This window comes from Petromyzon marinus, chromosome 84 (genome assembly GCF_048934315.1).
Source record: "Petromyzon marinus isolate PM22_M1 ecotype Great Lakes invasive population chromosome 84, UKy_Petmar_22M1.pri1.0, whole genome shotgun sequence".
In the NCBI taxonomy this organism is placed as follows: Eukaryota; Metazoa; Chordata; class Hyperoartia; order Petromyzontiformes; family Petromyzontidae; genus Petromyzon; species Petromyzon marinus.
Window position 1 is genome coordinate 4728220 of NC_133749.1, and position 17100 is coordinate 4745319.

Below are 17100 nucleotides of genomic sequence, written 5' to 3' on the forward strand. Positions count from 1 at the left end.
CTGTGTGTATACACTGTGTGTGTGTACACTGTGTGTGTGTACACTGTGTGTGTGTGTACACTGTGTGTGTGTATGTACACTGTGTGTGTGTGTACACTGTGTGTGTACACTGTGTGTGTGTACACTGTGTGTGTGTAAACTGTGTGTGTGTATACACTGTGTGTGTGTACACTGTGTGTGTGTACACTGTGTGTGTGTACACTGTGTGTGTGTGTGTACACTGTGTGTGTGTACACTGTGTGTGTACACTGTGTGTGTGTGTACACTGTGTGTGTGTATGTACACTGTGTGTGTGTGTACACTGTGTGTGTGTGTACACTGTGTGTGTACACTGTGTGTGTATGTACACTGTGTGTGTGTACACTGTGTGTGTATACACTGTGTGTGTGTGTACATTGTGTGTGTGTGTACACTGTGTGTGTACACTGTGTGTGTGTACACTGTGTGTGTGTACACTGTGTGTGTATACTGTGTGTGTGTGTACACTGTGTGTGTGTACACTGTGTGTGTGTGTACACTGTGTGTACACTGTGTGTGTGTGTGTACACTGTGTGTGTACACTGTGTGTGTATGTACACTGTGTGTGTACACTGTGTGTGTACACTGTGTGTGTGTGTACACTGTGTGTGTACACTGTGTGTGTACACTGTGTGTGTGTACACTGTGTGTGTGTACACTGTGTGTATGTGTACACTGTGTGTGTGTGTACACTGTGTGTGTGTACACTGTGTGTGTGTGTGCACTGTGTGTGTGTATACACTGTGTGTCTGTGTGCACTGTGTGTGTGTATACACTGTGTGTCTGTGTATGTACGTGTGTGTGTGTACACTGTGTGTGTGTACACTGTGTGTGTGTACACTGTGTGTGTGTGTACACTGTGTGTGTGTACACTGTGTGTGTGTGTACACTGTGTGTGTGTGTACACTGTGTGTGTATGTACACTGTGTGTGTGTACACTGTATGTGTACACTGTGTGTGTGTACACTGTGTGTATACTGTGTGTGTGTATGTATGTGTGTGTATGTACACTGTGTGTGTGTACACTGTGTGTGTGTGTACACTGTGTGTACACTGTGTGTGTACACTGTGTGTGTGTGTACACTGTGTGTGTGTGTACACTGTGTGTGTGTGTACACTGTGTGTGTGTACACTGTGTGTGTACACTGTGTGTGTGTGTACACTGTGTGTGTGTACACTGTGTGTGTGTGTGTGTACACTGTGTGTGTGTACACTGTGTGTGTGTGTACACTGTGTGTACACTGTGTGTGTGTGTGTACACTGTGTGTGTACACTGTGTGTGTATGTACACTGTGTGTGTATGTACACTGTGTGTGTGTACACTGTGTGTGTACACTGTGTGTGTATACACTGTGTGTGTGTGTACATTGTGTGTGTGTGTACACTGTGTGTGTACACTGTGTGTGTGTACACTGTGTGTGTGTACACTGTGTGTGTGTACACTGTGTGTGTACACTGTGTGTGTGTACACTGTGTGTGTGTGTACACTGTGTGTACACTGTGTGTGTGTGTGTACACTGTGTGTGTACACTGTGTGTGTATGTACACTGTGTGTGTACACTGTGTGTGTGTGTACACTGTGTGTGTACACTGTGTGTGTACACTGTGTGTATGTGTACACTGTGTGTGTGTGTACACTGTGTGTGTGTACACTGTGTGTGTGTACACTGTGTGTGTGTGTGCATTGTGTGTGTGTATACACTGTGTGTCTGTGTGCACTGTGTGTGTGTATACACTGTGTGTCTGTGTATGTACGTGTGTGTGTGTACACTGTGTGTGTGTACACTGTGTGTGTGTACACTGTGTGTGTACACTGTGTGTGTGTGTACACTGTGTGTGTGTATGTACACTGTGTGTGTGTACACTGTATGTGTACACTGTGTGTGTGTACACTGTGTGTATACTGTGTGTGTGTATGTATGTGTGTGTATGTACACTGTGTGTGTGTACACTGTGTGTGTGTGTACACTGTGTGTGTACACTGTGTGTGTACACGTGTGTGTGTGTACACGTGTGTGTGTGTACACTGTGTGTGTACACTGTGTGTGTGTACACTGTGTGTGTACACTGTGTGTGTACACTGTGTGTGTGTGTACACTGTGTGTGTACACTGTGTGTGTACACTGTGTGTGTGTGTACACTGTGTGTGTACACTGTGTGTGGTTTTCACACCTGATGATGACTGTTTGCGTTACGGTCGAAACGTCGTGATAATTTTTATTGTTTTATATATATTTTATTATTTTATTGTTTTACAATAATTTTATTGTTTTATATTTTTATTATTTTATTGTTTCCCTTCTACTTGGTGGTGACTTTACCGAAAGAACCAAGAATAATAATTGTATTGTTTTACAATAATTTTATTGTTTTATATTTTTATTATTTTATTGTTTCCCTTCTACTTGGTGGTGACTTTACCGAAAGAACCAAGAATAATAATTGTATTATTTTACAATAATTTTATTGTTTTATATTTTTATTATTTTATTGTTTCCCTTCCACGTGGTGGTGACTTTACCGAAAGAACCAAGAATAATAATTTAATTGTTTTACAATAATTTTATTGTTTTATATTTTTATTATTTTATTGTTTCCCTTCCACGTGGTGGTGACTTTACCGAAAGAACCAAGAATAATAATTTTATTGTTTTACAATAATTTTATTGTTTTATATTTTTATTATTTTATTGTTTCCCTGTCTTATGTGGTGGTGACTTTACCGAAAGAACCAAGAATAATAATTTTATTATTTTACAATCATTTTATTGTTTTATATTTTTATTATTTTATTGTTTCCGTCTTACGTGGTGGTGACTTTACCGAAAGAGCCAAAAATAATAATTTTATTGTTTTATATTTTTTATTATTTTATTGTTTCCTTTTCCACGTGGTGAATTTACCGAAAGAACCAAGAATATAAAAATATATATATAAAAAAAAATTGCTTTATATTTTTATTATTTTATTATGTTTTTATTATTTTATAAAAATATAAAAAAATGTTTTATATCTTTATTTTATTATGTTTTTATTGTTTAATTATTTTATAAAAATAAAAAAATGTTTTATATTTTTATAATTTTATTATGTTTTTATTATTTTATAAAAATATTAAAAAAAATTATTAATATTTTCTATTTTATTATATTTTTATTACTTTACAAAAAATAATTTTTCTTCGTATTTTTATTATTTTATTGTTTCCCCTATCTACGTGGCGGTGACTTTATCGAAAGAACCAAGAATATGAATCATCCCTGCAGTCACGAAAGCTTTAAATTAAAATTTAAACCCCTAGTATTAGTATTATTACTATTATTATTTGGCTACTGGTGAAAGTGAGTCCCTGATGATTGAGTTGCTCGCAAATCGTTGACAATATAAATGGCGAATCGTCGATTCGAGGCTTTCGCGACGGCAGAAATCCATGCACTGTGGTTCCATCGGCGAAGTCATCACGTGGGTAGGTAGAAATAAAGTAATAGTCACGTGACCTCCTCCTCCTCCTCATGCACCTAGCCTGGCACAGCAGCACAAACCGTGGCACCTGCAGGGTCTGTCACGTGACCTCCTCCTCATGCACCTAGCCTGGCACGGCAGTCAACCCATGGCACCTGCTGAGTCTGTCCCGTGACCTCCTCCTCATGCACCTAGCCTGGCACAGCAGCACAAACCGTGGCACCTGCAGGGTCTGTCACGTGACCTCCTCCTCATGCACCTAGCCTGGCACGGCAGTCAACCCATGGCACCTGCTGAGTCTGTCCCGTGACCTCCTCCTCATGCACCTAGCCTGGCACAGCAGTACAAACCGTGCCACCTGCAGGGTCTGTCACGTGACCTGCCTGCAGTGACACTTCCACACTCCACGTGGCCTCATAGTGCACCTAGCCTGGCACAGTCGCCGTGGTGACGTCACCCTCACTCACTCCCTCCCTCCCTCCCCCTCCCTCTGCCCCTCTCTGTGCGTAGGCAGAGGATGGTGGTGGTGGTGTGAGTGGTGGTGGTGTGAGTGGTGGTAATGGTGGTGGTGGTGGTGTGAGTGGTGGTGGTGTGAGTGGTGGTAATGGTGGTGTGAGTGGTGGTGTGAGTGGTGGTGGTGTGAGTGGTTGTGGTGGTAATGGTGGTGGTGGTGGTGCTGTGAGTGATGTGACTGGTGGTGGTGGTGGTGGTTGTGTGAGTCGTAGTGGTGGTGGTGTGAGTGGTGGTAATGGTTGTGATGGTGGTGGTGGTGGTGTGAGTGGTGTGACTGGTTGTGATGGTGGTGGTGTGAGTGGTGGTAATGGTGGTTGTGATGGTGGTGGTGGTGGTTGTGATGGTGATGGTGGTGGTGGTGGTGGTTGTGATGGTGGTGGTGTGAGTAGTAATGGTTGTGATGGTGGTGGTGGTGGTTGTGATGGTGGTGGTGGTGGTGGTTGTGATGGTGGTGGTGGTGGTTGTGATGGTGGTGGTGGTGGTGTGAGTGGTGGTAATGGTTGTGATGGTGGTGGTGGTGGTGTGAGTAGTAGTGGTGGTGGTGGTGTGAGTGATGTGAGTGGTTGTGATGGTGGTGGTGGTGGTGGTGTGAGTAGTGGTGTGAGTAGTGGTGTGACTGGTTGTGATGGTGGTGGTGTGAGTAGTAATGGTTGTGATGGTGGTGGTGTGAGTAGTAATGGTTGTGGTAATGGTGGTGGTGGTGGTGGTGTGAGTGATGTGACTGGTTGTGGTAATGGTGGTTGTGGTGGTGGTGGTGGTGGTGATGGTGGTGGTGGTGGTGGTTGTGATGGTGGTGGTGGTGGTGGTGTCGCGGTCGTGAGCGTGCGCCCGGATGGGCGAGTGTTGGTGGTGGCTCGCTGGGACGGGCGACTCCACCTCTACCGCTGGGGGCGCGGGGCGGGGGCGAGGGGGAGGAGCGGAGTGGGGATGGTGGACAACCACGACTCCACCTCCACCACCTCCACCACCTCCACCACCTCCACCACCTCCACCACATCAGGTGCTGGGCTCCGCCCGCCCCTCCGCCGCGTGGCCTCCCTGTCACTCCACTCGGGTCCCGTCTCCTCGCTCGCCTTCGGCCTGCTCCACCCCGCCGTCTCCGTGGCGACGGGGAGGGTCGCCGGGGCGACGGGGAGGGTCGCCGGGGCGACGGGGAGGGTCTCCGTGGCGACGAGGGAGGTCGCCGGGGCGACGGGGAGGGTCTCCGTGGCGACTGGGGAGGTTGCCGGGGCGACGGGGACGGTCTCCGTGGCGACTGGGGAGGTCGCCGGGGCGACGAGGGAGGTCGCCGGGGCGACGGGGAGGGTCGCCGGGGCGACTGGGGAGGTTGCCGGGGCGACGGGGAGGGTCTCCGTGGCGACGGGGGAGGTCGCCGGGGCGACGGGGAGGGTCTCCGTGGCGACTGGGGAGGTTGCCGGGGCGACGGGGAGGGTCTCCGTGGCGACTGGGGAGGTTGCCGGGGCGACGGGGACGGTCTCCGTGGCGACTGGGGAGGTCGCCGGGGCGACGGGGACGGTCTCCGTGGCGACGGGGAGGGTCGCCGTGGCGACGGGGGAGGTTGCCGGGGCGACGAGGGAGGTTGCCGGGGCGACGGGGAGGGTCTCCGTGGCGACTGGGGAGGTTGCCGTGGCGACGAGGGAGGTTGCCGGGGCGACGAGGGAGGTTGCCGGGGCGACGAGGGAGGTTGCCGGGGCGACGAGGGAGGTCGCCGGGGCGACGAGGGAGGTCGCCGTGGCGACGAGGGAGGTCGCCGGGGCGACGAGGGAGGTCGCCGGGGCGACGGGGAGGGTCTCCGTGGCAACTGGGGAGGTTGCCGTAGCGACGGGGGAGGTCGTCGGGGCGACTGGGGAGGTTGCCGGGGCGACGAGGGAGGTCTCCGTGGCGACGGGGGAGGTTGCCGGGGCGACGAGGGAGGTTGCCGTGGCGACGGGGGTTAGGGTACCCCCCCTGCGCTACCTACTGGCGGCCGGAGGCTCCGACGGTCGGATCAGCATCTGGGATCTCTTCAACCGTGGCAACGCGGAGCGGTAGTGGGTGGAGTGGTGGGGGGGGGTGGGTGGGTGGGTGGGTGGGTGAGTGGGTAGGTTGGAGCGTGGGTGGGTGAGTGGGTGGGTGAGTAGGTTGGAGGGTGGGTGGGTGAGTGGGTGGGTGGGTGGGTAGGTGGGTGAGTGGGTAGGTTGGAGCGTGGGTGGGTGAGTGGGTGGGTGGGTGAGTAGGTTGGAGGGTGGGTGGGTGAGTGGGTGGGGGGAGTGGGTAGATGGGAGGGTGGGTGAGTGGGTGGGTGGGTTGGTTGGAGGGTGGGTGGGTGAGTGGGTGGGGGGAGTGGGTGGATAGGAGGGTGGGTGGGTGAGTGGGTGGGTGGGTAGGTTGGAGGGTGGGTGGGTGAGTGGGTGGGTGGGTGGGTAGGTTGAAGGGTGGGTGGGTGACTGAGTGGGTGTGTAGGTGTGTGGGTGTGTGGGTGAGTGAATGAGTTGGTCAGTTAATGGGTGGGTGTATGAGTGATGTGGTGGGTGGGTGAGTGGATGGGTGGTTAGGTTGGAGGGTGGGTGGGTGAGTGGGTGGGTGAGTGGGTGAGTGGGTGGGTGAGTGGGTGGGTGGGTGGGTGAGTGGGTGGGTGAGTGGGTGGGTGGGTGGGTAGGTTGGAGGGTGGGTGGATGAGTGGGTGGGGGGAGTGGGTGGATGAGAGGGTGAGTGGGTGGGTGATGGAGTGAGGAACTGAATGACTGAGTTAGTGTGAGGGGTTTAGAGTGTGTGACCCCATCACAAACCCCCCACTGTGCCCACGTGAAATAAACCACGATACGACTCATCACAACAGGCTCCAGCCCCTCTCTCATCTCTTGTGGGTCTCTGTGTGGTGAGTCAGTATGTGGTGAGTCTGTGGGTGGTGAGTCTGTGTGGTGAGTCAGTGAGTGGTGAGTCTGTGGATCTCTGTGTGTTGAGTCTGTGGGTCTCTGTGTGGTGAGTCTGTGGGTCTGTGTGTGGTGAGTCTGTGGGTCTCTGTGTGAGTGAGTCTGTGGGTCTCTGTGTGAGTCTGTGAGTCTGTGGGTGGTGAGTCTGTGGGTCTCTGTGTGGTGAGTCAGTGAGTGGTGAGTCAGTGGGTCTCTGTGTGAGTCTGTGGGTCTCTGTGTGGTGAGTCTGTGGGTCTCTGTGTGGTGAGTCTGTGGGTCTCTGTGTGGTGAGTCAGTGAGTGGTGAGTCTGTGGATCTCTGTGTGTTGAGTCTGTGGGTCTCTGTGTGGTGAGTCTGTGGGTCTGTGTGTGGTGAGTCTGTGGGTCTCTGTGTGAGTGAGTCTGTGGGTCTCTGTGTGAGTCTGTGAGTCTGTGGGTGGTGAGTCTGTGGGTCTCTGTGTGGTGAGTCAGTGAGTGGTGAGTCAGTGGGTCTCTGTGTGAGTCTGTGGGTCTCTGTGTGGTGAGTCTGTGGGTCTCTGTGTGGTGAGTCTGTGGGTCTCTGTGTGGTGAGTCAGTGAGTGGTGAGTCAGTGGGTCTCTGTGTGGTGAGTCTGTGGGTCTCTGTGTGAGTCTGTGGGTCTCTGTGTGAGTGAGTCTGTGGGTCTCTGTGTGAGTCTGTGGGTCTCTGTGTGAGTCTGTGGGTCTCTGTGTGGTGAGTCTGTGAGTCGTGAGTCTGTGGGTCTCTGTGTGCTGAGTCTGTGGGTCTCTGTGTGGTAAGTCTGTGGGTCTCTGTGTGGTGAGTCTGTGGGTCTCTGTGTGGTGAGTCTGTGGATCTCTGTGTGGTGAGTCAGTGAGTGGTGAGTCTGTGGGTCTCTGTGTGGTGAGTCTGTGTGTGATGAGTCTGTGCGTCTCTGTGTGGTGAGTCTGTGGGTATCTGTGTGTTGAGTCTGTGGGTATCTGTGTGGTGAGTCTGTGGGTATCTGTGTGGTGAGTCAGTATGTGGTGAGTATGTGGGTCTCTGTGTGTTGAGTCTGTGGGTATCTGTGTGGTGAGTCTGTCATGGAGGCCCCCGGGGGGACAGGCGTCTATGACGTCTCCTGGCCAAACCCGAATTGGCGGAGCCAGGAGACTGAATCTCTACCCTCGGGGCTCCTCCAGAAACAACGAAAAGCCACTACGTGTGGCCACGTGGAAATTTCGGAGGAGAGGCTGCCACTCCTCTGTCGGGAGCTGGACCAGTACCACCTGGATCTCTGTGGTATTCAGGAGGTCCGGTGGACCGGCTCTGGCTCCTGCCACCGTGAGGGGTGGACAGTCCTCTACTCGGGGCAGCAGACTACCAAACAACAGGGAGTGGCTCTTCATTTGAACAAATGAATGAAGGGGGCGTGGGAGCGTGGCGGTGAGGTGTGGGAAGCTGTAAGCCCCAGGCTACTTTGGGCTCGCCTTCCTATCAACCGGAGGCGAGGAGTGGTGGTCGTGGTTACTTATGCCCCCACCGAAGACGAACTTCTGTGGAGGGATGCAGACAAGGCTGATGAATGAGTCAGATGCCTTCTATGACCTCCTGTCACAGGTGCTGGCTAAAGAGGCCCCTTGGGATAGAGTCATCTTGTTGGGTGACTTCAATGCCCGTGTTGGTCATGATGCTGGCACCTGGTCTGGAGTGATTGGAGGGCATGGGCTAGATCAGCTCAATAACAACGTTAGGAGGCTGCTAGATTTTTGTGCAGCCCATGGGCTTGTAATTACCAACACGCTGTTCCGGCATCGGCGCATCTACACAACATCATGGATGCATGCCGGGTCCAAGTAAGAACATCTGCTGGACTACATAGTGATGGACCAGCGGATGCGAGCCCATGTCCTTGACACCGGGACCTACCGTGGAGCTGATCTGCCCTCTGACCATCGACTTGCCATCTGTAAGATGCGCCGCCCATTTTTCCACTCCGGTGGTGGGTGTACATCCAGGACCCCATTCAAACCCACGGTGGCCTGGTCTCAGCTAGCTGATGAAAGTTGCAAGCGAGAATTTCATCATCGCTTGCAGCTGGGATTAGCATCGTCCCCCACTCCTCCTGATGTCGAGGGTAAATGGGCGAGGTTTAGGACTGTGGTTCATGCAGCTGCAATGGCTGCTTTGGGTGCATGGTACAGATCTCCCCAGAGACCCTGGCTGACAGAGGAGGTGTTCAGGATGGTTGAGAAAAAGCGACAGGCCCACTCTCATCGTCTGCAGCATCCCACGTCTTAGAATGAGGAGGCTTACCGCAGCCTTCGCTCGGAGGTTGGGAGAGCCGTGAGGCGCTGCAAGGATGGGTGGTGGTCGCGGGTTGCTGAGGAGATGGAGTCTGCCTCAGTGGCCCGTGATCACAAACCTCTATTTAACTCCATCAAAAAAGTAACCTGCAGCGCCACACCTATTACCATCATTAGGGGAAAAAACGGTGATCCAATCTCCGACCCCCAGGAACAGGTTTACAGATTTGCTGAGCATTTCTGTGAGGTCTTGGGGGAGGGAAAATCCCTCAGCCAGGAAAACATCGTGGCACAAAGGGAGGATGACCCTGCTGAGGCTGCGGTGCCTCAAATATTGGAAGAAGTCACCCCCTGTGAGTGGCTGGCTGAGGTGCCATCTGCTGAGGAAGTACTGAAGGCGATCCGGAGTCTGAGACCAGGAAAGGCAGCGGGCAGAGATGATCTCCCAAGCGAAATGCTGAGGGAGGGTGGCGTTTGTGCACAGACTGCCCTATATGACATCATAACAACAGTCTGGACCACTGGACGGGTTCCGCAGGATTGGAAGGATGCCCTGGTGGTCCCCCTTTTTAAGAAGGGGGACCGCACAGACTGTAACAACTACAGGGGCATCTCACTCCTCAGTGTGCCGGGAAAGGTCCTGGCAAGGATTATTCAGCATCGCCTTGCCAGGCACGCTGAGGAGAGGCTTGCGGAGCCCCAATGCGGTTTCAGGAAAGGGCGGTCCTGCACAGATGCCATATTTTCTGTCCGTCTGCTACAGCAGAGGTGTAGGGAATTCCAACAAGACCTACATCTCTGCTTTATTGACCTGGTCAATGCCTATGATGCCATCCGTAGTCCTGGACTCTGGGTCGTTCTTCGTGCTTTTGGAGTACCTGACCCTCTGCTTACGATCATTAAGGACCTTCATGATGGTGAGCAGGCCCGGGTAAAACTACGTGGCCGGGAGTCAGAGCCATTCCCTGTACACCTTGGGGTGCGACAGGGATGTCCTCTGGCTCCCACATTATTTAACATCTATTTTGACCACGTAGTTTGTGAAGCCTTCAATAGCTGTACCGGGGGAATCTCCATATGGTACAGATATAATGGGAGGCTGATCGATGCCCGGGTGCGGTCAAGGGATGGCTCCCTATTGCTCAACCACGTTATGTATGCTGATGATTTGGTAATAGCTGCTCATTCAGAGGAGGAGTTGGAGACGCTGCTGCTGAGACAGGAGCCTGCCACTAAGAGATGGGGCCTTACCATCAGCCCCACCAAAACTAAGCACCTGCCTGGGTATTTTGTACCATCGGACACTCCACCCCCACAACTCCCAATCGGTGATGGGGCAGTTGTGGAGAGAGTGGAGAGTTTCCCATACCTGGGCAGTGTGCTTATGACCGGCTCCAGTTTAACAGCAGAGGTCTCACTCCGAATCAGTCGAGCGGCAATATATTTTCATCGGTTGCGTAACGCTGTGTGGAAGCTACCTGGTCTGTCCCTCCGCACTAAGCTTCAGGTCTTCTCGGCCACGGTCATTCCCTCCCTTCTCTACGCTTGCGAAACGTGGACCCCCTCAATGGAGCATCTTCGCCGGTTGGAGACATTTAGGCTGGCCTGCCTACGATCCATCCTGGGGTTTAACCACCAGGCTGGGTTGTGTGAGAAGCTCACAAATCCTCGAAAGATCTGGACAAAGTCCCATTGGTGAGCTCCTCCGGCAGCCAAGGCTGCATTGACTGGGTCATGTGTCAGTGGGTCTATAAGGTTTCTACGTGAGTATATGGGTCTCTGTGTGAGTGGGTCTGTGGGTCTCTGTGTGAGTGAGTCTGTGGGTCTCTGTGTGAGTCTACGGGCCTCCGTGTAAACATTACTCACACCGACACATAGTGAGAAGTCGCCTGCTTGCACTTTATTTCCCCTGTTCTCGCGCCAGTTTGTAGGCACTCCTATACCTACCTTCACGTTCGCATACACTTGACTTCTCCCCGCTCTCGTCTATCCTCAGCAACTCCGCACACAGCAACTCCGCAATCAGTGACTCTTAGAACTCTGCATCTCCACGGCTGCCCTCACCCACGTTGCCTCAACACTGCTCACCCATCTTCACTCTTGGTTCCCGGGCAACTCTGACTGCGCTCACACGCGCCGCCGCTTGTATATCCCTCCTTATTCCGAGTCGTCACACGCTCCCGCCTTAGGCCGCCGCCGCCACGTCGCCTGTTGCCCTCATTCCTCCCTTCTCATCGCTCCCCCCGTCTCCCGTCTCCCGTCTCCCCGAGGCCAACCTGCTGCCTCGACGCGCACACCTGCTTGGCCTCGTTTGCACCCGCTTCTCCATTTAATTACCGGCGGTTTGGCGGTGCCAACCTCACATTACAACGCTCACACACACCTGTTAGTCCTCAGTTGTACCCGCTTCTCCATTTAATTACTGGTGGTTTGGTGGTGCCAACCTCACATTACAACGCTCACACACACACACCTGTTAGTCCTCAGTTGTACCCGCTTCTCCATTTAATTACCGGCGGTTTGGCGGTGCCAACCTCACATTACAACGCTCACACACACACACACACCTGTTAGTCCTCAGTTGTACCCGCTTCTCCATTTAATTACCGGCGGTTTGGCGGTGCCAACCTCACGTTGCAACGCTCACACACACACACACCTGTTAGTCCTCAATTGTACCCGCTTCTCCATTTAATTACCGGCGATTGGTTAGTGACAACCTCACGTTGCAACGCGCGCACTCACACACCTGTTAGTCCTCAGTTGTACCCGCTTCTCCATTTAATTACCGGCGATTGGTTAGTGACAACCTCACGTTGCAACGCTCACACACACACACACACCTGTTCGTCCTCAGTTGTACCCGCTTCTCCCCTCAATTACCGGCGGTTTGGCGGTGCCAACCTCACATTACAACGCTCACACACACACACACACCTGTTAGTCCTCAGTTGTACCCGCTTCTCCCCTTAATTACCGGCGGTTTGGCGGTGCCAACCTCACGTTGCAACGCTCACACACACACACACCTGTTCGTCCTCAGTTGTACCCGCTTCACACCTTAATTACCGGCGGTTTGGCGGTGACAACCTCACATTACAACACTCACACACACACACACCTGTTCGTCCTCAGTTGTACCCGCTTCTCCCCTCAATTACCGGCGGTTTGGCGGTGACAACCTCACATTACAACGCTCACACACACACACCTGTTAGTCCTCAGTTGTACCCGCTTCTCCCCTTAATTACCGGCGGTTTGGCGGTGCCAACCTCACATTACAACGCTCACACACACACACACACCTGTTCGTCCTCCGTTGTACCCGCTTCTCCCCTTAATTACCGGCGGTTTGGCGGTGCCAACCTCACGTTGCAACGCTCACACACACACACACCTGTTAGTCCTCAGTTGCACCCGCTCAACTGCGCGCACCGCGTACATCTCTCCCGTCTGCACGCGTGACACAGCAACACGGAGGCCAATGATTCCTACAGTAATCTTTAATCGGCATCGACCAATCAGCAGCTCGAGCAAAGTTTTCCGAAACGCGCATTTTCCATCGACCAATCGGCTCCCTCCGCGAGCTTGCGAGGGGGGTGGGCCAATCAGGGGGGGGAGGTGGGGTGGGGGAGGGGGAGGGGGGCCCGTCGGCCAATCACAGACCTTCGCTCGCGCGCGCAATCTACCGGATTATAAGACGCGGCCACGTGACCAATCGGCTTACGAATGCGGCGGTCACATGGGACTAATTAACGAGGCGCTGTCACGTGACTAATTAACGAGGCGCCGTCACGTGACTAATCAAGAAGGCACTGTCACGTGGCTAATCTACAAGGCAGTGTCACGTGGCTTAATTGGCACTGTCACGTGGTTAATTAAGGAGGCAGTGTCACGTGATTAATTAAGGAGGCAATGTCACGTGGTTAATTAAGGAGGCAATGTCACGTGGTTAATGAAGGAGGCAATGTCACGTGATTAATTAAGGAGGCAATGTCACGTGGTTAGAGGCAGTCACGTGGCTAATAATCAAGGCACTTTTTATTTAAAGCTTTCGTGGCTGCAGGGATTAATATTCTTGGTTCTTTCGGTAAAGTCACCACCACGTAGATAGGGAAACAATAAAATAATAAAAATATAAAACAATAAAATTATTGTAAAACAATAAAATTATTATTCTTGGTTCTTTCGGTAAAGTCACCACCACGTAGAAGGGAAACAATTAAAAATAATAAAAATATAATTTTTATATTTTTATAAAGCAATAAAATAATAAAATATCATAAAATAATAAAAGTCGAATGTTTATATATATTATAAAATAATAAAATAAAAATATAATAAAATAATAAAAATTGACAATTTTTGTTTTTATATTTTTATTATTTTATTGTTTCCCTTCTACGTGGTGACTTTACCGAAAGAACCAAGAATATAAAAATATAAAAAAATTGTTTGATATTGTTATTATTTATTCTATTTTATTATTTGATAAAAATTAAAATAAATGTTTTATATTTGCATTATTTTATAATAATTTATGATTTTATTATTTCATTAAAATATAAAAAAATTGCTTTTATATTTTTATTATTTTATTGTTTCCCTTCTACGTGGTGACTTTACCGAAAGAACCAAGAATATAAAAATATAAAAAAATTGTTTGATATTGTTATTATTTATTCTATTTTATTATTGTATAAAAAAATCATTATTTTATTATAATTTATTATTTTATCATTTCATTAAAATATAAAAAAAATTGCTTTTATATTTTTATTATTTTATTGTTTCCCTTCTACGTGGTGACTTTACCGAAAGAACCAAGAATATAAAAATATAAAAAAATTGTTTGATATTGTTATTATTTATTCTATTTTATTATTGTATAAAAAAAAATCATTATTTTATTATAATTTATTATTTTATCATTTCATTAAAATATAAAAAAATTGCTTTTATATTTTTATTATTTTATTGTTTCCCTTCTACGTGGTGACTTTACTGAAAGAACCAAGAAATATACAAGGCACTGTCACGTGGTTAAAGAGGCACTGTCACGTGACCCTATAATGAAGGTGCTATCACGTGGCTCGATTGGCGACTGCCACGTGACCAATGAATATGGCCGCCGTCACGTGGCTTTGATCAAGGAGGCAGTCACGTGACGCGAGTTTGGGGGATGATTAAAGAGCGCGAATCGGTTGTCATGGAAACAGCGAGGGGGGGGGGAGGGGCACGAGGGGAGGGGCTGAGGGGGGAGAGGGGGTGGGGTGGGGCACGGGGGGGAGGGGCTGGGGGGAAGAGGGGGTGGGGTGGGGCATGGGGGGAGGGGCTGAGGGGGGAGAGGGGGTGAGGGGGGCACAGGGGGAGGGGCTGAGGGGGGAGAGGGGGTGGGGGGGAGAGGGGGTGAGGGGGGCACGAGGGGAGGGGCTGGGGGGGAGAGGGGGTGGGGGGGCACAGGGGGAGGGGCTAGGGGGGCACGGGGGGAGGGGCTAGGGGGGTGGTTGCTAGGCAGCGAGACGAGGCCATCGCATCTTAACATCACCGACACCAACATCGACTATAACTTAACATCGTCATCAGCAACATCATCATCATCAGCAACATCATCATCAGCAACATCATCATCAGCAACATCATCGTCATCAGCAACACCATCATCATCAGCAACATCATCATCAGCAACATCGTCATCATCAGCAACATCATCATCATCAGCAACATCATCATCATCAGCAACATCATCATCAGCAACATCGTCATCAGCAACATCATCATCAGCAACATCGTCATCATCAGCAACATCATCATCATCAGCAACATCATCATCAGCAGCAACATCATCATCAGCAACATCGTCATCAGCAACATCATCATCAGCAACATCATCACCAGCAACATCATCATCAGCAACATCATCATCAGCAGCAACATCATCACCAACATCATCATCAGCAACATCGTCATCAGCAACATCATCATCAGCAACATTATCATCAGCAGCAACATCGTCAGCAGCAGCAACATCGTCATCAGCAACATCGTCATCAGCAACATCGTCATCAACAACATCGTCATCAGCAACATCGTCATCAGCAACATCATCAGCAACATCATCATCAACAACATCGTCATCAGCAACATCATCATCAGCAACATCATCATCAGCAACATCGTCATCAGCAACATCATCATCGTCAGCAGCAACATCGTCATCAGCAGCAACATCGTCATCAGCAACATCGTCATCAGCAACATCGTCATCAACAACATCGTCATCAGCAACATCATCATCAGCAACATCATCAGCAACATCATCAGCAACATCATCATCATCAGCAACATCATCATCAGCAACATCATCAGCAACATCATCGTCATCAGCAGCAACATCGTCATCAGCAGCAACATCGTCATCAGCAACATCGTCATCAGCAACATCGTCATCAGCAACATCGTCATCAACAACATCGTCATCAGCAACATCGTCATCAACAACATCGTCATCAGCAACATCGTCATCAGCAACATCATCGTCATCAGCAACATCGTCATCAGCAACATCATCATCAGCAACATCACCAGCAACATCATCATCACGATCAACCACCTGGCCACTGTGAACCCCACCCACCCACCAACCCACCCACCCACCTGGCCACTGTGAACCCCACCCACCAACCCAGCCACCCTATAACCCACCCACCCACCAACCCACCCACCCTACAACCCACCCACCCACCCATCAACCCACCCACCCACCCACCAACCCACCCACCTGGCCACTGTGAACCCCACCCACCCATCAACCCACCCACCCACCAACCCACCCACCCACCAACCCACCCACCTGGCCACTGTGAACCCCACCCACCCATCAACCCACCCACCCACCAACCCACCCACCCACCAACCCACCCACCTGGCCACTGTGAACCCCACCCACCCATCAACCCACCCACCCACCAACCCACCCACCCATCAACCCACCCACCAACCCACCCACCCACCAACCCACCCACCTGGCCACTGTGAACCCCACCCACCCATCAACCCACCCACCCTACAACCCACCCACCTATAAACCCACCCATCAACCCACCCACCCATCAACCCACCCACCCAACAACCCACCCACCCATCAACCCACCCATCTGGCCATTGTAAACTCCACCCACCCACTAACCCACCCACCTGAACATTGTAAACCCCACCCACCCACTAACCCACCCACCTGGCCATTTTGAATCCCACCCACCAACCCACCCACCCACCTGGCCATTGTAAACCCCACCCATCCACTAACCCACCCAACTGGCCATTGTGAACCCCACCCACCAACCCACCCACCCACCAACCAACCTGGCCACTGTGAACCCCACCCACCCACTAACCCACCCACCCACCTGGCCATTGTGAACCCCACCCACCCACCCACCAACCCACTGTGAACTCCACCCACCCACTAACCCACCCACCAACCTACTGTGAACTCCACCCACCTACTAACCCGCCCACCCACCCACCCACCAACCCACTGTGAACTCCACCCACCCACTAACCCACCCACCCACCAACCCACTGTGAACTCCACCCACCCACTAACCCACCCACCCACCAACCCACTGTGAACTCCACCCACCCACTAACCCACCCACCAACCCACTGTGAACTCCACCCACCCACTAACCCACCCACCAACCCACTGTGAACCCCACCCACTAACCCACCCACCAACCCACTGTGAACTCCACCCACCCACCCACTAACCCACCCACCCACCAACCCACTGTGAACCCCACCCACCCACTAACCCACTCACCCACTAACCCACCCACTGTGAACTCCACCCACCCACTAACCCACCCACCCACCAACCCACTGTGAACCCCACCCACCCACTAACCCACCCACCCACTAACCCACCCACTGTGAACCCCACCCACCCACTAA

General features: G+C 51.3%; 1 protein-coding gene across 1 annotated transcript in view; it reads left to right on the plus strand.

The window, feature by feature from the left end:
- LOC116937752 (uncharacterized) overlaps positions 1-5930 on the plus strand; it is a 35064-nt gene extending 29134 nt beyond the window's left edge. The window contains exon 7 of the mRNA XM_076057787.1: positions 5109-5930. Within this exon, the coding sequence (XP_075913902.1) occupies positions 5109-5930 (822 nt within the window). The remainder of the gene's footprint in view (positions 1-5108) is intronic.
- The last annotated feature ends 11170 nt before the right edge of the window (positions 5931-17100 follow it).